Below are 21,251 nucleotides of genomic sequence, written 5' to 3'. Positions count from 1 at the left end.
ATATGATATAATCGTCTCGTTTAAAATTAAAAATAGTGTAGAATTATTTTCTGACATTTCTCATATAGTTACTTCCCTATAAGTTAATCATGTATAGGTGCATTACCGTATTATATATACAGTTAAAGAGTAGCTATTAAAGGTTTTAAACAGTATACTTATTGGGGTGTGTTGTGAGGTTTAGACCACGGTTTGATTAGTACATGTTCATAGATAAAGACTTAACATGTAAATAAATAAACATAGTCTGAATCTTTTACACATTGAAGTATCATGAAGCAGATGAGCTTAGGCACGTCGCAGGCGATTCCATGCTTACTTAAAACATTGAGGAGGGATGCACATCCATACACAGTCTTGTGGAAATTGGGATCGGGATGATCAAGAAGACAAGAATCAAGATGATGATCATGCAGTTAAAACCTTAGGCATTGCCCATAAAAGAAACAGAGAGCAGTAGGAAGAAAGGGCTTCTTTTTTTTTATATATATAATCAAAACCGATTTGCTTGCATTAATGTGACATAAATATTCATCGTGATTGATATAAACAACAAACTTAAACGGTTCATATCATCTTTATATCGTTACTTTATTACAATAAAAAAAAATTAGGATTATTAGTTCTTGGTGGAGCACTTGTCCGAGCATGAATCCACACAGTCCGCAACTTTTTCTACATCTGCTCATGCCACAAACAACAACAAACAAAACAATAAATCTTATGTTGATAAAATGTCAATAAACATAAAGAAAAATAAACCATCTGTGAAGAAAAAACTTACTTGGATTTTGGATAGAAGAAAGGGAAACACAGTGATGAGCAGCACAACCGAGTTTGCAGTAGTAATCAGTATGATCGATTTCGTTTGTTGAAACCATCTGTGAAGGAGGAGAAGGCATTTGGGGAAAGATACAGGTCCCCATACACGTTAATGGACACCCCAAGAAATTTGGAAACGTCTTCTGGTAGAGACAACCCACAACACAACCACGGTAACAAGTTTTGAAAGGAGAAGGTGGAGGTGGAGCTTCAGCTTCTGCCTCAATCAGAAGGTTTCCCATTACCATCACTATCATCATTGTCACAAACATCACCATTCTTTTGCTCTCCATCTTTTTTTTTTTTTCTAGTATATAGACAATGTATTATAAAAGTTGATGAAGAAGTCGTGTGTTACTTGTGAATGTGGTGGTGGTAATCTGTGTTGTTATTGTTTGTTTATATAGATGGACTCTTGATTTGTTTTACTTAGTTATAATGGGTAATGTTTACAATTCATTTCTTATGATATTGTTCCGTTAATGGCATATGCCATTAATGTAAAACTTACAGCCTTTTTAATGCAGATACTTACTTAAACACATGAATCTGAAGACAGCTGAGAGCCGGGGTAAACCCAAATATTGTCCATAAACAATTTATTCTTATTTTCTGAATAAACAGCCAAATTTCAAAACAAAATATGAGAACAAAGGACTAATCTTATAGGTGCCTCTAAATTGTCAAGGCCGGGCTGTGTTTAAAAATGTTGACAGAAAAAAACTATATAAATCATGTGTACTAAAAATCTTTTTCGTTAGTCACACATGTTTGGTTATATTTCATATCTTGTTTGGTGGCATAATGATAAAACTAGTAGAAAATAATATTGGTTGATAAACTATGCATGCTCTGAAAATTATATGTATATTTTTTTGACGATTTTGTCTCGTTTAAAATTAAAAATTGTGTAGAATTATTTCTGACATTTCTCATATAGTTACCTCCTTATAAGTTAATCATGTATAGGTGCATTACCGTATTATATCTACAGTTAAAGAGTAATTATTAAAGGTTTAAAACTGTATACTTATTGGGTTCTATTGTGAGGTTTAGACCACAGTTTGATGTAGGAAATGTTCATAGATAAAGACTCAACATTTAAAAAACAAAAAAAATGGTCGTAGATTCAGATCAAATATTACAGCTGGTGAATAGTTGTGTTCGGTTCACGTACAGTTTTATCGATTTATTTATCAAGAACCAAAATTAATTAAAGAAATAAATAATATTTATTTGACTTGCAAAAAGAAAAAACACTCATTTGGTTTGAATATCGCGTAAATCAATACATAATATGATTTGATTTTAATTAAAGTAAGATATATATATATATATATATATATATATATATCAGTTTTTATTCTCCTTGGAGCATTTTTCTGAGCATGAATCCACACAGGTTGCAACTTTCTCCGCATCTGCCCGCATCAAAAACAACAAACACAACCATAAATACAATCATCATATAAAAATGTTGTTGTGACCAATGACTAGATATGCATGAGATTAATGTAGAATGTTTATATATTTACCAAAAATTGTGAATGAAAAAAGTGAAAACTTACTAGGATTTTGGAGGGAAGAAAGAGAAACACAATGGTGAGTAGCACAACCGAGTTTGCAGAAGTAATCAGTATGATCGATTTTGTTTGTTAAACCCATAGTATGATAAGAAGGAGAAGGTGATGGTGGAGTAGGAACAAGACAAGTCAGAAGACATGTGAATGGACAAAAAATAGATTTTGGAAACGTCGTATGGGATTTACACACCATATGACATTTTGAGTAACAAACTTTAAAATGGCTAGTAGACTTAGCCTCTGACGTCTGAACCAGAAGGTATCCCATTAGTACCATCACTATCAAAATGTTGTTCATCATCAACGTCGCAACTCTTTTGCTCTCCATTTTTCTTAAGAATGTTATAAAACGTTGATGCTATTGTTATATATATATATATATATATATATATAATATTTATATATAGGGATTATATATATATATATATATATATATATAGGGATTACGTAATCTTCCGTATAAGTAAACACTTTTATAGTCAACAACACATCAAAGTGTAATTATTTTGATAATACGACAATTGACATCTATATTTTTTTCCCATTCCCATTCCGATTTGGATATCCCTATATATTAATAGAGGAACATTTTGGCAAAAAAGCTGAGGTGTCAGCATTACAGAGCTCAGGACACTTTTTCCTTTATTTGTTATCACTTTTTAAAATATTTACATTTATTTACTATTGTATTTTTCAAAAATACAATTAACACCCAAAATTAAATTTTTATATTATCTTTCTAACTTAATTATATCCTTTAATTATATTTTCAAAAAATCTTTAAAATGAATTTTAAGAATCCTTTATTCATATGATATAATAATATAAGATTAATATTTTAATAACTCTCACGAGTTAAATTTTAATTATTATACAATTTTTTTATATAGATATATACTACACAATCGAATTTTAAATATTTCAATTACCCATAAATATAATAGATTTTGTAAATAAAAATTACAGTAAAAATATTAAATAATTATTTTATACCGCACTATGTGCGGGTTGTTACCTAGTTATTCGTTAGAAACAAAAAGATTAAACGTATCGAGATTTCACCAAAGCGTACTAATTATGGGCCTACAAATGTCCCATGATATATTGTATTTCCACAAAAACTCAATGATACCGATAAAGGCGTCCGGACTGAAATCTACGTGACGAAAACCTCATATACTCAATTACGCATATAAAGTGTTTGTGTTTGCACACACGATAGAAACGAATATGACTTTTTTTTTTCAGCAGAAACGAATATGACATAGTAACGACTTTGCTAAACATGTACGCATGCTGTGTTTTAACGTAACACATATTTTGGCTTAAACCTTCAGACATTCTTATTTTTGAATGATAAAAATTAATTCACTTTTTGTTATAGAGGGGGAATGTGATTCATCACTAAGGATTTGCTAATAGGACATGCAGATAAATGTTATTATTATTATTATTATTATTATTATTATTATTATAATATTATTATTATTATTATTATTATTATTATTATTATTATTATTATTATTAGAAATAAAACGTTGATGCTATTGTTATTATAAGGAGGTAATTATATGAGAAATATCAGAAATAATTCTACACATTTTTAAACTTTAAACGAGACAAAATCGTCAAAAAATATACATAAAATTTGCAGAGCATGCATAGTGTATCAACTAATATTATTTTCTACTAGTTTTATCGTTATGCCACCAAACAAGATATGAAATATAACCAAACATGTGTGACTAACGAAAAAGATTTTTAGTACACATGATTTATATAGTTTTTTTTCTGTCAACATTTTTAAACACAGCCCGGCCCTGACAATTTCGAGGCACCTATAAGATTAGTCCTTTGTTCTCATGTATTTTGTTTTGAAATTTGGCTGTTTATTCAGAAAATAAGAATAAATTGTTTATGGACAATATTTGGGTTTACCCCGGCTCTCAGCTGTCTTCAGATTCATGTGTTTAAGTAAGTATCTGCATTAAAAAGGCTGTAAGTTTTACGTTAATGCCATTAACGGAACAATATCATCTTCAAATGAGAAATGAATTGTAAAAAATATATATTACCCATTATAACTAAGTAAAGCAAATCAAGAGTCTATCTATATAAACAAACATAAACAACACAGATTACCACCACCACATTCACAAGTAACACACAACTTCCTCATCAACTTTTATAATACATTCTCTATATACTAGAAAAGAAAGAAAAAAAAGATGGAGAGCCAAAGAATGGTGATGGTTGTGACAATGATGATAGTGATGGTAATGGGAAACCTTCTGATTGAGGCAGAAGCTGAAGCTCCACCTCCACCTTCTCCTTTCAAAACTTGTTACCGTGGTTCTGTTGTGGGTTGTCTCTACCAGAAGACGTTTCCAAATTTCTTGGGGTGTCCATTAACGTGTATGGGGACCTGTATCTTTCCCCAAATGCCTTCTCCTCCTTCACAGATGGTTTCAACAAACGAAATCGATCATACTGATTACTACTGCAAACTCGGTTGTGCTGCTCATCACTGTGTTTCCCTTTCTTCTATCCAAAATCCAAGTAAGTTTTTTCTTTTTGTATTATCATAAGATATTGGGTTTTTTTTTTCTTTTTCTTTTTGTTTATTGACATTTTATCAACATAAGATTTATTGTTTTGTTTGTTATTGTTTGTGGCATGAGCAGATATAGAAAAAGTTGCGGACTGTGTGGATTCATGCTCGGACAAGTGCTCCACCAAGAACTAATAATCCTAGTTTTTTTTTTTTTAATTGTAATAAAGTAATGATCTAAAAAATGATATGAACCGTTTAAGTTTGTTGTTTGTATCGATCACGATGAAAATATATGTCACATTAATGCATGCAAATCGGTTATGATTATATATATTAAGAAAATAAAATTCTTTCTTCCTACTGCTCTCTGTTTCTTTTATAGGCAGAGCCTAAGTTTATAATTAAAATACATTAATCAGCAAACAGTATACATATAGGGCACACAACAAGAACAAGAACAGCAACAAAAAAGTTTTCCTCAAAACATTCACTTTCTCCGGCTTTCCCTCTTCACTGCGTCATCATCATCTTGATCATCCCGATCCCAATTTCCACTAGACTGAGTATGGCTTTGCATCCCTCCTCGACGTTTTAACTAAGCATGGAATCGCCTGCGGCTGCGATGTGCCTAAGTTATCTGCTTCATGATACTTCAATGTGTAAAAGATTCAGACTATGTTTATTTATTTAAATGTTAAGTCTTTATCTATGAATATGTACTACATCAAACCGTGGTTTAAACCTCACAACAGACCCCAATAAGTATACAATTTTAAACCTTTAATAACTACTCTTTAACTGTATATATAATACCGTAATGCACCTATGCATGATTAACTTATAGGGAGGTAACTATATGAGAAATGTCAGAAAATAATTCTACACAATTTTTAATTTTAAACGAGACGATTATATCATATAATTTATGTGTGCAAAAAGGTTCTTTTTATAATAAAAAAAAAATCGTCAAAAATATACACAAATTTTTCAGAGCATGCATAGAGTTTATCAACTAATATTATTTTCAAGAAAAATACTTAGGTTCACCCCTAGGGGTCTCTTCATTCACCCACTCTCCTTTCAACCAATCAAAAACTTCTATCTAATATTTCATTTAAAAAATAAATCAAAATAAAATTAAAAGCAAAAAAATTAAGGGAACAAATTCTGTATACTTTTAATTAAAGACAGTTAAATATTGGCTAGGTTTAGATTTTAAAATTAGAACAAAATTATGTGTCAGTTTGGGTTTACAAATGAAGTGGTTAGGGTATAGATTTTACAATTAAAACAAAATTATATGTCGGTTTGGGTTTACAAATAAGATGATTAGGGTTTGATTTTACAATTAGAACGAAATTATATGTCGGTTTGGGTTTATAAGTGAGATGGTTAGGGTTTAAATCTTATAATTAAAACAAAATTAATATCGGTTTGAGTTTACAAATGAGATGGTTAAGGTTTAGATTTTATAATTAGAAAGAAATTATATGTTGGTTTGGGTTTACAAGTGAGATGGTTAGGGTTTACAAGTGAGATGGTTAGGGTATAAATTTTATAATTAGAATGAAATTATATGTCAGTTTGGGTTTACAAGTGAGATGGTTAGGAGTTAGATTTTACAATTAGAAAGAAATTATATATTAGTTTAGATTTATAAAAGAGCGGTTTAAGTTTTAAATTTTATAATAATGCATACAAATTTTATTTTCAGTTTTATTGTTATGCCACCAAACAAGATATGAAATATAACCAAACATGTGTGGCTAACGCAAAAATATTTTTATTACACATGATTTATAAAGTTTTTTTCTGTCAACATTTTCAAACACTGCCCAGCCCTGACAATTTAGAGGTACATATAAGATTAGTCTTTGTTCTCATATTTTGTTTTGAAATTTGGCTGTTTATTCATCAGAAAATAAGAATAAATTGTTTATTTGGTTTCAAATAAAACAATTGTGGATCATTACCAAAGTAAAAAAAAAAATAAAAAAAATTGTTTTCTCTATTTGTTCTCGGCTCACAGTTGTACAGATTCATGTATTTTAAGTAAATATCTGCATTAAAAAGGCTGTAAGTTTCATGTAAATGCATATTTCTATGCCATTAACGGAACAATATCATCTTCAATTGTGAAATGAATTGTAAGAAATATATATTACCCATTATAACTAAGTAAAGCAAATCAAGAGTCCATCTATATAAACAAACAATAACAACACAGATTACCACCACCACATTCACAAGTAACACACAACTTCCTCATCAATTTTTTTTTTATAACTCAGGAGTGATCCTAATCTTCCTAAACCTAAATACTAATCTCCTGGAGCCGGGGAAAACCATGTTAAATTTCGAACTACCGTGGTCAATGCTACTCGAACCTAGGTGACGGGACTTTTCTCCTTTTACCTTCTGGTTGAGTCAGAAGCTAAAGCTCCACCTCCATTTTCTCATCATTTCAAAATTTGTTACCGTGGTTGTGTCGTGGGTAACAAATTTTGAAAGGATGGGAAGATGGAGCTTGAGCTCCACCTCCATTTCTCATTACTGTTCCAAGCAATGCTAATAAGTGGGTGTCACTTGAGACCTCAGACAGATTTTATGCTTAATCAGGTGCTTCACAGGAAGACTCGCTTGAGTTTTTACCATCTGCTTTGGTTTTCTGTAACTTTAGCAGACATAAGGCCACTTATGTGCAATAAATAAATAGTTTTTATATATTTATTGTATTAAAGTAACGATCTAAAAAATGATATGAACCGTTTAAGTTTGTTGTTTGCAGTGTTAGAAAGCGGTCTAGGCGGCCGCCTAGGCGCCATCTAGGCGCTAGGCGCCGTCTAGGCGCTAGGCGCTCAGCAGGCGCCTACATAACCGCCTAAACCGCTTAAAATTACATTAATTTAATTTTAATATTTATTTTTGATTTTTAACTATATATATTTAAATTATTAAGTTTTATATCTATATACGTAATTATAAATGTTTATATGTTGTTAATATAATTTAAATAAATGTATTTTTCTTAATTTTGTATATAATTTATATTTATTTTTATTTTTCTAACATATATTTATACATAATTTTATATATATAATGTTTTATGTTGTAAACGCCTAAACCGCCTAAAAACCGTCTAGGCCCCGATTAGGCGTTCTAGGCGCTAGGCGCTGGATCACCGCTCAGATACCGCCTAGCGCTTTCTTGAACACTGGTTGTTTGTATCAATCACGATGAATTATTATGTCACATTAATGCATGCAAATCGGTTATGATTATATATTAAAAAAAAAATACTCTTTCTTCTACTGCTCTCTGTATCTTTTATGGGCAATGCCTAAGGTCCAAATGGTGACTGCGGTGTTGGTTGTGTGGAAAAGCGGTACGGTTCAACTGCGGTTCGTGCGGGAGAAATATATTTGCGCGACAAGTGCGGTTTGTACAAAATAAGCGGTACAGAATAATGTTTGATTGGTGAAAAAACTACTTGCGGTGCGGATTATATATATATATATATATATATATTTAATAATTAATTAATTTTTTCCTTATTAATAAATAAACAAAAACAGATATTTATAAACCACTAATACAAAAATTAATCAAAATATAATTATATATTATAAATAAACACTAAAAATAAATATATCATATTAATATATATTTATAGATTTAAACATTTTCTTTATTACTAGTGAAATAGTATTTTCATTTATTATTTATGAACCTAAAAATCCAAAATTTATTTATGAATTTATTATTTATCATGTAATTTTTTGTTCATTAAAATAATAAAAATATATTTAAAAAATAACTGATTTATGTATGATTTTAACAATTTATATGATAAACATGTTTAACATAGAGACATTTGTTAAAATATAATACGTTGATTGTTATTCCTTTTATTAATCATTATTAATCATAAATTAAATACATAAAAACTTACTGTAGCTTGACAACAAAAAAACTTATTTGTAGCGTTTTTTTAAACAAAATGAAACAACCCGATCTTTTTTTTTTAATAATTAAATACAATGTAAACAATTATGCAGCCTATACTACTAAATTAAACCAATAACAACCAGTACACACAGCAGAAACATACCAACCATACAATAACAATCCTAAGCATTCTATCGATCAACCTATCATATCTTTAGCCAAGGTTCCATCCTAAACAATATAACAAACATCAACAACACACAAACGAGACCCTAGTTCATCCTCCTCTTCATCGCCATGATTCCACGTCACATACCTGCACACCACAAACAACAATTGAGATGCGTAAGTATTATCATAAATACTTAGTGAGGCCGTCCTCCCATCTACTAGGTTATACACACAAGCATTTGAGAACCCCCAAGTCTAAGCAAGCAAACAAACACAAGCAATACATCAAACCAGGAAAAACAAGTCTCGGTTGAGACTGGTATCGACCGATGCTACAAGAGAGTGTCGACCGATGCTCCACAAACAGTGTCGACCGATGCCACAAGAGAGTGTCGACCGATGCTCCACAAACAGTGTCGACCGATGCTCCACCCAAGGTGTCGATCGATGCCTCTTCTGCAGACACGATCTGCGCGAATCCGAACAACGAACTTCTGATTCAATCCACCCCGAAATCGTCTTAAACTCACCCAAATGCCTCAGAAATCACTGGGAATCACGAAAAACAAAGAACCCAAGCAAGCAAACACCACAAAAGACAAGGAAACAGCCAAAACAAGAGAGATCTCATGCTTAGATCAACCATGGTCAAGCACTCACCTCAAAATACAGAAGGAAAAAGGTCGAAGAACAGTAGAGCAACTCTTTAGGAAGCTTCTCCTTCGTTCCCAGCAACAGAAAACTCAAGAATAGCCAGCAATCTCACTAAATCTCTCTTAGGAAACTCAAGAACACACTTTTCTCCCTTTTCCTCTCAAAAACACAAACGGCGACAGAGGAAAAAGACTAAACCCTTATTTTGTCGATTTCCCCTTTAAATACCCGGTTAAACCACTAACCAAACCATCCCAATCAAAAAATCGCGAATTAAAACAAACCGGTCGAACCCAGAAATTAGTGGTGTCGATCGATGCCACTAGGGTGTCGATCGACACTCCTCCCAAAATCACAAAATCTGGTTCGCGGATGTTACAATTCTCCCCCACCAATAAGGATTCGTCCTCGAATCCCGCAACACCGTCCATCCGTCAAGAACCTCCGTGCCATCGTCAACACGGCCCGCACGTCCTCCGACCGGACTAAATACCGTTAGCCAAGGTTTCCCGTGCACTGTCGCAACAGCCCGCACACCTCCGACTGAACCATGAGGTCTCCCTCTAGTCAATATACTCACATCCTAGACATTATTTGCTCACAACTCAGTGCTTCCCCCGTCCGTGGTCGCAACCAACGAATCATGCCGGCTCGCTATCAGGCCAACCGCCTTAAGCTACGGCATCCAGGAAGTCACTCACACACACACTCCCCCCGCTCTCAGGTCGCAACCTTCGAGTCATACCGGCTCACTGCCAGGCCACAGCCTACAGCTACGGTATCCAGGGAGTCTCACACGCCCACTCCCCCCGCTCTCGGGTTGCAACCCTCGAGACATACCGGCTCACTACCGAGCCACGGCTCACAGCTACGGTATCCAGGGAGTCTCAAAATCCTGCTCTAAGGTCGTCACCCTAAAGCGCGCTCACGGATCGTCATCCGAAGCAAACATACCACTCCCACTCTCTGGCCACAAAGTCCATTGAGCTATCGGTATCACATGAGTTGGGCCCACACAATCCTGAGCAAATAAGTCCGATGTCAACGAGTATCTTCCGACTAGATCTACCTCAACACTTTCCATTTCTGGAAACTTCTATTTTTAGAAACTTTCCATTTATAGCAACCTTCTATTTATGGAAACTTTCCATTTATAGCAACCTTCTATTTATGGAAACTTTCCATTTATAGACTCCCGTGCTATTTCCTATCCAGTGATTTTTCACAAATCCCAAAACCAAAGAACTCCAACTTTTATTAGAACCTCAAATGCAATAATCGTTTACAACTCCAAATGAAAATACATAATGAAAGAAAGAATACAAAAGCTAAAACTAAGCGCCGGAATGGACACCCGATCCTCCCTTCGGCTGCGCCGCAACCTCCATCATCTGCCTCCTCTTAGGACAGAAAGGCCTGATATGCCCTTCCTCCCCGCAATGATAACACACTCGACGGTACTCCTGCGAATCACCTCCCCTGGCCCCGCTTGCCGACACGTGATCCATGCTCCCGCTCCCATAACCTCCCTGGCCACCTTGGTTTGCCACTGTCGTCTCTTCCCGCTTCCTTTTACGCCTTTGCTCCAACTGCCTATCCTTGTTTGGAATGCTCTGCTCCAATGTCTCCTCTGAACGAACCGCTGGACTGACCACCACTAACTGTGACCTCAAGTCATCCTCTATCCCAGCTGCAACCTCAACCAACTCTGCTCTCGCAGCATAGCTCCTCACTCTGCACCGAGTCCTCAGATCATCTCGCAAAGCCAGCAAGAACCTCCGCACCTGAGCTGACTCTGGCTCCCAAGCCCGGCCTGCATACCCCACAAGCCGACTGAACTCTGCATCCAGCTCCCGCACTGTGCGGTCCCCCTGAGTCAACCCCAAGAACCGTGCCTCCATGCGATCAAGAGCCTCCTGTGGAAAATACTTGGAGTTAAACTCCCCCACAAAATCTCCCCAAGACATACCCCGCTGCACCCTTCGTGCTGTCACCGACCTCCACCACACACGAGCATCTCCTGATAGGTAAAACACTGCCAGATCCACCCTGTACCGGTCGGGACACCTAAGCGAAAGGAAAATATCCTCCATCCGCTCTCTCCACTCATCCGCTACACTCGGATCGGTACTTCCTGAGAAATACCCTGCTCCCACATGCCGCAGCTGCTCCATCATCCGCACATACTGAGCATCCACTACCTCGGCCCCCGGCTGCACACCTGCCTGCAAACCCGCCACAGGCTGCACCGCTGGACCCTGCCCACCACCCACTGGCGGCACTATCGGATCCTGCCCACCATCCACTGGCAGCACTACTGGATCCTGCCCACCAACCACTGGCCGCACAACTGCTGGAAGTCGCTGCAAAACCTGAGCTAGCAAGTCCATCAAGACATCCTCCCTGCCTGGAGCACCTCCCGCTGCAACCCCCACACCCGGGGCAACACCGTGACCAACACCGTCACCCAAACCAGCCTGGTCTCCAGACACTCTAGGATGAACCTGTGACTCCGCCACCTCCTCACTGGCCATGCTCTGGGCTACACTCACACTGGCCTCAGGAACCTGACCTCGTCCCCGACCACGACCACGACCACGCCCACGACCACGACCAACAGCACCCCCTCTAGCCATCTGCACTACCCAGAACGGAAGGCTAAGCACACAATTCAAAAACTGCACATAGAGTACACATCTTACCGTGGAATCTCATTGAAGGCTCGAAGAGGATGATACTAGGACTCAATACCGCAAACAAATTTACGAACTACTCATAATCAATTCCATCACACAACATCATGCATCAAGCAAAAGGAAAATAATTCTCCCAATTAAATTCCTAACCGCTCTAACCATCCTAGAACCGTAAAGGCTCTGATACCAAAATGAAACAACCCGACCTTTTTTTTTTTAATAATTAAATACAATGTAAACAATTATGCAGCCTATACTACTAAATTAAACCAATACCAACCAGTACACACAGCGGAAACATACCAACCATACAATAACAATCCTAAGCATTCTATCGATCAACCTATCATATCTCTAGCCAAGGTTCCATCCTAAACAATATAACAAACACCAACAACACACAAACGAGACCCTAGTTCATCCTCCTCTTCATCGCCATGATTCCACGTCACATACCTGCACACCACAAACAACAGTTGAGATGCGTAAGTATTATCATAAATACTTAGTGAGGCCGTCCTCCCATCTACTAGGTTATACACACAAGCATTTGAGAACCTCCAAGTCTAAGCAAGCAAACAAACACAAGCAATACATAAAACCAGGAAAAACAAGTCTCGGTTGAGACTGGTATCGACCGATGCTACAAGAGAGTGTCGACCGATGCTCCACAAACAGTGTCGACCGATGCCACAAGAGAGTGTCGACCGATGCTCCACAAACAGTGTCGACCGATGCTCCACCCAAGGTGTCGATCGATGCCTCTTCTGCAGACACGATCTGCGCGAATCCGAACGACGAACTTCCGATTCAATCCACCCCGAAATCGTCTTAAACTCACCCAAATGCCTCAGAAATCACTGGGAATCACGAAAAACAAAGAACCCAAGCAAGCAAACACCACAAAAGACAAGGAAACAGCCAAAACAAGAGAGATCTCATGCTTAGATCAACCATGGTCAAGCACTCACCTCAAAATACAGAAGGAAAAAGGTCGAAGAACAGTAGAGCAACTCTTTAGGAAGCTTCTCCTTCGTTCCCAGCAACAGAAAACTCAAGAATAGCCAGCAATCTCACTTAGGAAACACAAGAACACACTTTTCTCCCTTTTCCTCTCAAAAACACAAACGGCGACAGAGGAAAAAGACTAAACCCTTATTTTGTCGATTTCCCCTTTAAATACCCGGTTAAACCACTAACCAAACCATCCCAATCAAAAAATCGCGAATTAAAACAAACCGGTCGAACCCAGAAATTAGTGGTGTCGATCGATGCCACTAGGGTGTCGATCGACACTCCTCCCAAAATCACAAAATCTGGTTCGCGGATGTTACACAAACCGCTGGGTAATTGATAGTCATGAAAACAAGTGCGGTCCGTTTGTTAATAACACTCCTTGAAAAACGCATACATGACTTTTTCACTTTTTAAGAAAAACGCTAATGACAACTTTTTTTTGTGAATGGTGTATAAAACAGTTTTTTGAATAACGCACTTAGAAAACCGCAATTACTATGTTTCCATTCAAGGCCTAAGTTTAGAATTAAAACTAGATTAGGACCCGCGGTATACCGCGGGGCAAAATTATTTATAATTAAAATATTAAAATTATAAATTGTATTTGTTGGTTAAATATGTTATAATTATATAATAATTATTAAATAAACCATATAATACCGCAATAAAAATTATTTTTTATATAAAATTTATTGAAATTTAATTACATATGTCTATTCTCTGATACTGACAGTATTAACAAAATAATGAAATGATGTTTTACCCGTGTAACACCGAATTACTGATATTTTTCAATTTATATAAATATTGATAAAACCTGTTCCGCTATATAAACCCGTCCGAAGATATTTTAACTCACACTATATCATCTTAACTTTTAATATTTATTGTGTATCTACGGTATAATATTTATCATATTTAACTTTTTAAAAGTTTTAATATTTTCATATTTAACCTTTTAAAAATCTTTAAAATAAAGAACCGGAATAAACCAAATAATAGTTTTTAAAGTTTAAATGCCTGATAAATTAAGGGTCTACTCATTTGTATTCAGAATTATTTTGGCAATTGAGAATATCATTAATGTCATAGTTATTTCAATGTAATTTTTTGGAAATTTTGTCTACAAATTCATTTTCCGGAAATTTTGTCTAGATTATTAGCAAAAGAGTATATTTTTGCGGATCCTATGAAATTTTGGACCTCGTTTTGTCTACAACCTAAATAAATAGAGGCTCTTAAATTATAAATTATTAAGAGGTCCATAAAATACTAAGAAGTCCATATAAAATGGCTAGAGGGACAGAATTAATTGCATTAGTAGCATTAATTGCAAAAACTTTCCTTATTAGTATTTTTGAGCAAAAATTGCTGCAAATATGAGTATAGATACATTAATCAGAAAACAATAATATACATATAGAGCACAAGAACAAGAACAAAAACAGCAACAAATTTTTTTTCCTCAAAACATTCACTTTCTCCGGCTTTAATTTCCCTCTTCACTGCATCATCATCATCTTGATCATCCCAATCCCAATTTCCACAAGACTGTGTATGGCTTTGCATCCTTCCTCAGCGTTTTAACTATGCATGGAATCGCCTGTGATGTGCCTAAGTTCATCTGCTTCATGATACTTCAATGTGTAAAAGATTCAGACTTTTCGTTTGTTATATACTTCTCTGTCAAATTCAAATCATTGCTCACTCCCAATTGTAAAATTTTCCCCAATTTATTTAAAATCATGAGATTTCTGTATTTTTAACTAAAAAAAATATTCCAATCCTAAAATGTTGTCAATATGAGACTATGAGTGGATTTTCAAATCACTTTGATTTCATTAGATTTTCTTGAATCCATGACTGTCATAGGATTTATTATTTCAAATTAAACAAATCACTTAAAATGTGTGATGGAATACACCTCCTAAAATCTAATTATACAATCATTTTAGAATCTAGAAATTACTATCTTGACATTGAGAATACAGAGATTTTTATATCTTATGTTTATGGCACAAAATTGTGCATTAACCTAACATGTGCATACGTATTTGTTTATACTTCTTCATTTTACATACATGAATAGATATGTCATATGTTCGTAAACAGACATTATATTATGTCTAAGTAGTAATATATATATCTACAGATTCATCAAATAAATCGTTGGATACTATATCCGTTCATGCTTAAAAATTATAATTAGAAAAAAAAAACATTAAACAATTGATTAAAGTAAGAAAAAGTAAAGTATATGAACCCTCTGATGGCTCTACAGTCTCTCGTCTCTTAACAGAGCCGACGACAAACTAAAAGGTTATAATACTGCATTTGTCTTTCAATTCAGTAATCACAAATAGCACCACAAAATTGTCACGGATTGATGAGAGCGATCGGTCTGATAGCAAAACTGCCTCTCACTATTCCTCTGATCGACGGTAGGGAATGTACCTATGATCCTTAGTTGCATTCTTCTTCCTCCGTTTGTCAAGATACGATGAAAGCTTCCCAGATTCCTGGATTGTAATCAAAACAAAAAACTGATTCAGTGATTCCGTTTTTATATACAAACACTTTAAATATTTGTGAAGTCAAAAACTGATTTTACATACCTTGAGACTGTTGTACTTTTCGACGAGTGTTTGCTTTCGGATTTCCGCTGTATAAGTAGAAAGAAAACAATTCAGTAAAACTGTTGGCAAGTTAAAAAAAAAACTCAAAACATGGGACATTTTGAGTAAAAAGACTCCGGACATACATTTTTTGAGATAGTAAGGCTTTTTCCCTTCTTTCGCAGCTTCTCGTTCTCGCTTTTTGTGTTCTGTTAGTATCGCTGCTCCCTTGTTCTTTGTTGATGGTTCATATTTCAACATTTTCTCCTGAGGTATATATAACAGACAAAAAAAGGTGAGGAAACAAAAGAATGATCAGAGAGTTTTTTAAATTAACAGAGGAGGAGGCAAAGAAAGGATCACTCACAACATAAGTTAACTCGTTCTTCAATTTGTTGGCCTCTTCTGGATTCTTTGTTTTCTTTAGCTGCTTTTTCAATTCCTGTTTTAAGAACCCCCCAAAATATCAAACAAAAAGTCTCGCAGAAAATTGCAAGAACTTCTTTCAGAATGAAGCGTGAATCAATCAAAATACCTCTCTTTCTACAGGAAGTTTATCCTCAAAGAAGAAATTGTATCGCTTCTTAAACCTACAAAAGATACAGAACTTATATGTTCACTCAAACAAGAACAAGAAGCATATTATAAGTAAAATAACTAATGTCATGTTGACAAGAGAAAACATACCCGTCAAGGTCAAGTCTTCCACCCAATGAAACAAAGCGAGGATCACGAGGTTCCTGAATGCAAACAAAGAAACTCTTTTAACAAAAAAAAAACTCAACAATTCTACACCCACAAGATCAAACACTTGGAGAGATAGAACAAATAAAGAGAAAAAATAGAGATTCAAAATTTTCTCAATTACCTTCTTTGGAACATGAATCACTTCTCTATAACGACTCACAGGCTTTTTAGAACACAACTCCACTGGTCTAATTCATCACAAATGAAAAACTCAAGATTAACAAAACATAACCAACAAGAAGGTAAACAAGAACAAAAGGGAAACAATGCGTGTACCTGTTTTTGTTAGCACGACCCGTTTTCTTCACTTGATTTGGTTTCCTTGGAACTGGCTTAGACCCATCAGCTCGCAACTTATGTATTTCCTCAAATGTCAACTCTTTCTCTGTTTCTTCTTCCTATACTCCCCCATTCAACATTCAAAATTCAAAATCAACAAACAAGAATGTCTAAAGTTTCATCAACAAATACTCTTATTATATTAAGTTACTAACCTCCTCATCTGAAGAAGACACAGATGAACACGAAAGGTCTTCTTCATCACTGTCCTCAAACACTATCCTACTCGAGCTCGCTTCAAACTTACCAGCTCCCGTCATGTCTAATCCCTGAACCTAATCAATAAAGAACACAGCTTTTTTTTAGCACTCCCTAAGAAACAAACTCAACCCATACCACATCTAGTGCCTTCAAATCGAAACAGAGTAAAAAAAAACTTACTTGAACAGAGGAACCTGTAGAATCAAGCAACGACGGCTAAAGAAGGAGGACGATAACAGAACTGTTAATGAGAGATTGTAAGATGCGGAAAAAGGAAATTAGGGTTTTTATATTAAACCGATGGTTTTTAATTTTCAATCTGGTTTTTAAAATTGAACCGACCGGTTTATTATTGGTGAATTTGATACCTTTCGTTATAAACAAAGAAGCGAACAAGCACACGACACGACACGACCGGATCCATATAGCCTCGGCGGCGAGAGAGATCAGAGAGCTTCTCTTCCCCCTTCCCGGAGAAACTCGGTTCGAGTTAAAAAAAAAAAAAAAAAGCCATGGAATGGGTGGATATGAGTTCCATGGCTGCTTCGATCGGAGTATCAGTGGCCGTTCTCCGTTTCCTACTCTGTTTCGTGGCCACGATCCCTGTTTCATTCGCTTGGCGAATCGTTCCGAGTGGAATCGGTAAACACTTGTACGCTGCAGCTTCAGGTGCTTTACTCTCTTACCTTTCGTTTGGATTCTCCTCAAACCTTCACTTCCTTGTTCCGATGACGATCGGTTATGCTTCAATGGCGGTTTATAGACCTAAGTGTGGAATCATCACTTTCTTCCTCGGTTTCGCTTATCTTATTGGCTGGTACTACTCAAAAATCTCAAATTTTTCTTATTTGCTATGATTTAGATTGTTGAACAAAAGCCTGATTTAGTTATGTTACAATTTGGTGATAGTCATGTGTTTTACATGAGTGGAGATGCTTGGAAAGAAGGAGGAATCGACTCTACTGGTAACTCTCCTCATCTTATGATTCACTGATGAAGTTGTTGTTGGTGAATTCTGATTAATCTCTTTGTTACATTCACGTAAATAAGTTGAATTGGGTTTATATTGAATCAAAGTTTCTTCCTTTATGCTTTGGATGCTCTTGTTTTCACGAGTTAGGTGATGAATTTGGTCTTGAGTAGTAATGTTTAGTAGCTTTTTAAACTGGCTTTTTATTTTTTGTTTGGGATGTATTAGGAGCGTTAATGGTGTTAACGCTGAAAGTGATCTCGTGTGCGATGAATTACAATGATGGGATGTTGAAGGAGGAAGGTCTACGTGAAGCTCAGAAGAAACACCGATTGATTCAGATGCCGTCTTTGATTGAGTACTTTGGTTACTGCCTCTGTTGCGGTAGCCATTTTGCTGGTCCCGTTTATGAAACGAAAGATTATCTTGAATGGACCGAAGGGAAAGGGGTAAGCTTCTTCTTCTTCTTCTTGTGATCTTTTGTGTTTATCAAGAAAACATTGGAATTTTTATAGACTAGACTGTAAATTTGTAAACATTGGTGGTGCTTTTCAGATTTGGGATACTTCAGATAAAAGAAAGCAGCCATCTCCTTTCGGAGCTACAGTCAGAGCTATTTTTCAAGCTGGAATCTGCATGGCTTTGTATCTCTATTTAGTACCTCAATACCCGTTAACTCGGTTCACTGAACCCGTGTACCAAGAATGGGGATTCTTGAGAAAGTTTAGTTACCAATACATGGCTGGATTCACTGCCCGTTGGAAGTATTACTTCATCTGGTCAATTTCAGAGGCTTCAATTATCATCTCTGGTTTGGGTTTCAGTGGTTGGACTAATGATGCTTCACCAAAGCCTAAATGGGACCGTGCCAAGAACGTAGACATTCTCGGTGTCGAACTAGCTAAGAGTGCGGTTCAGATTCCGCTTGTATGGAACATACAAGTCAGCACATGGCTCCGTCACTGTAAGTAGTTTTCTGATACTTGAAGATTCATAAAAAGGCAGACAATTTCGGTTGATCTGTGAAACTTAGTTTATTGTGAGTGACTATCCAATCCACTTATTCATGTTGTTTACAATGCAGATGTGTATGAGAGACTTGTCCAGAATGGGAAGAAAGCAGGTTTCTTCCAGTTACTAGCTACACAAACTGTCAGTGCGGTTTGGCATGTGAGTTCTTTATTCTTCATCTATTCTCTTCGTGTTCTTTCCAATTCTAAAGCTGGAAACTAACTAATCGAATCCAATGCAATTTGCAGGGACTCTATCCTGGCTATATGATGTTCTTTGTTCAATCAGCTCTGATGATTGCTGGCTCACGGGGTGATATACAATTCTCCCAGTTTCACTCTTTTGCTAATGGCATTAGCATATATCCTCTTGTTGATCTAACTCTGTTTTATGTTGCAGTTATTTACCGGTGGCAACAAGCCATCAGTCCGCAAATGGCAATGTTGAGAAAAGGCATGGTGTTCATAAACTTCCTTTACACAGTTTTGGTTCTCAACTACTCAGCCGTCGGTTTCATGGTAATTTACAAACTCTTTTCTCTCCTATCACATTGATCGATCACTCTTTAATGCCTTATTTTTAAAACCATTGTTTGTTAATTGTAATCTCTCTTAGGTGTTAAGCTTGCACGAAACACTCACTGCCTATGGGAGCGTATATTACATTGGAACAATCTTACCTGTTGTATTGATCCTCCTCAGTTACGTTGTTCCTGCAAAACCCTCCAGACCAAAACCACGCAAAGAAGAATAACACTCTTCTCTTCTCTCCCTTGTAACGGTAAGTAACGTTTCCCGCTGTTTCCTTCTTCTTCTGTAACAGTGGAAACAAACCGATCCGGTTCTTGTTTCTCTCTGATTTTTATCACCGATTTTTTTTTTTTTTTTCGATTTGTGTTGTTGCTTATAAATTCTGATTTCTTCATAGTTTTTTTTAATTGATATTGGATATTCAATTATATATACAACAAGTACAAAAATATGTAACTGTAAATTGCAAATGTGAAAATAGTAGTATTGTTTATGTTTGATGTTTTATTCTTCTTTTTACGTTAATAGGAATATTAATTATCCATCAAAGTATCCCCCACTAAACAAATCGCAATTCTTCGAGACATATTTTTCTCAATTGACGGCAGCTTTTTTCCCCCAAAAAGACAACCAAAAAAAAGGACAAGACGGTTAAAAGAAAAACTAAAAAAGGCTACTCACTACATATTTTAAATATGTTTGATCTTTTTCTCGAAAATGTGAATCTATAAAAGTTGAAAGATTTAATCGTAACAGTTTTTGTAATAACTATGTGTAATGATTCTTTTTTCATAACACATCGTTGAATTTAACGATGATTCTTTAAAAATATGTATATTTGACCAACTTTAATTTTGAAATTTAGAAAATTCATTCTATATATGAAGGCTTCGCAGAAGTTCGAATGTAAGAGAAATAGCTTTTTAACACAAAAAAAAAAAAAAGCAATAGCTATCGTTTTGGTCTTCCAAGAGCAAACTCTATGTATATTTTTACAATTTAGTATCAAAACATTTGATTTGAATTTGTGTATGAAAGAAACTGGGTTTATATCCAAACTTCATGTTAGGGCATGTACATCGGCATATATTGACACCGTCCCACCTAATAAAAATTTTAAATTTAAATCAAAAATAATGAAAAATGGAAGAAACGTATCTAGAATTGGGACGTATTTTGGTTCGTCCGTCCTAACACGTGGCGGCGTGTAATAAGTTGCTGTCGTTTGGTGCGCGGTTTGGTCTTCTCTTCTTCTCTAAAGCAAAAAAGAAAAAAAATATTCGTATAGAAGAATCAAAGAGATTTGAGAAGAGAAGGAAAGAAGAAGAAGAATGGGGTACGTGTTGAGAAGAGCAGCGACTGCGTCTTTTATCGGACTCTCTGTTCTTTACAA

At 35.6% G+C, this 21,251-nt stretch overlaps 4 protein-coding genes and 1 pseudogene across 5 annotated transcripts; 2 read left to right on the top strand and 3 right to left on the bottom strand.

The window, feature by feature from the left end:
* Window positions 1-519: 519 nt before the first annotated feature.
* On the bottom strand, window positions 520-1,179 carry LOC104755538 (thionin-like protein 2). Its single transcript, XM_010477936.2, has 2 exons — window positions 785-1,179; window positions 520-681 (listed from the first exon to the last, which is right to left on the bottom strand). Exons 1-2 carry the CDS (start codon window positions 1,113-1,115, stop codon window positions 620-622), a joined length of 393 nt encoding a protein of 130 aa, XP_010476238.2. The 5' UTR covers window positions 1,116-1,179; the 3' UTR covers window positions 520-619.
* A 996-nt stretch (window positions 1,180-2,175) lies between these two features.
* LOC104759188 (thionin-like protein 2 pseudogene) lies at window positions 2,176-2,516 on the bottom strand (annotated as a pseudogene).
* A 1,898-nt stretch (window positions 2,517-4,414) lies between these two features.
* On the top strand, window positions 4,415-5,319 carry LOC104755537 (thionin-like protein 2). Its single transcript, XM_010477935.3, has 2 exons — window positions 4,415-4,964; window positions 5,090-5,319. Exons 1-2 carry the CDS (start codon window positions 4,634-4,636, stop codon window positions 5,149-5,151), a joined length of 393 nt encoding a protein of 130 aa, XP_010476237.1. The 5' UTR covers window positions 4,415-4,633; the 3' UTR covers window positions 5,152-5,319.
* A 10,331-nt stretch (window positions 5,320-15,650) lies between these two features.
* LOC104755536 (uncharacterized) lies at window positions 15,651-17,645 on the bottom strand. 2 transcript variants are annotated; one of them, XM_010477934.2, is made up of 10 exons: window positions 17,528-17,645; window positions 17,302-17,421; window positions 17,084-17,205; window positions 16,929-16,995; window positions 16,748-16,800; window positions 16,596-16,650; window positions 16,428-16,502; window positions 16,207-16,327; window positions 16,061-16,107; window positions 15,651-15,964 (listed from the first exon to the last, which is right to left on the bottom strand). In XM_010477934.2, exons 2-10 carry the CDS (start codon window positions 17,404-17,406, stop codon window positions 15,869-15,871), a joined length of 741 nt encoding a protein of 246 aa, XP_010476236.1. In that variant the 5' UTR covers window positions 17,407-17,421; window positions 17,528-17,645; the 3' UTR covers window positions 15,651-15,868. The 2 variants fall into 2 exon arrangements, with proteins under 2 accessions (XP_010476236.1, XP_087351403.1); XM_087495277.1 differs by having other exon boundaries at window positions 17,302-17,415; window positions 17,528-17,606.
* A 36-nt stretch (window positions 17,646-17,681) lies between these two features.
* LOC104755535 (lysophospholipid acyltransferase 1) lies at window positions 17,682-20,356 on the top strand. The gene is made up of 8 exons (XM_010477933.3): window positions 17,682-18,164; window positions 18,257-18,312; window positions 18,546-18,766; window positions 18,873-19,281; window positions 19,402-19,487; window positions 19,577-19,640; window positions 19,728-19,846; window positions 19,944-20,356. Exons 1-8 carry the CDS (start codon window positions 17,860-17,862, stop codon window positions 20,079-20,081), a joined length of 1,398 nt encoding a protein of 465 aa, XP_010476235.1. The 5' UTR covers window positions 17,682-17,859; the 3' UTR covers window positions 20,082-20,356.
* The last annotated feature ends 895 nt before the right edge of the window (window positions 20,357-21,251 follow it).

The sequence above is a fragment of the Camelina sativa genome, chromosome 17 (assembly GCF_030686135.1).
Source record: "Camelina sativa cultivar CO46 ecotype springtype chromosome 17, ASM3068613v1".
Taxonomy (NCBI): Eukaryota; Viridiplantae; Streptophyta; class Magnoliopsida; order Brassicales; family Brassicaceae; genus Camelina; species Camelina sativa.
This window is presented reverse-complemented; position numbering and strand designations above follow the sequence as displayed.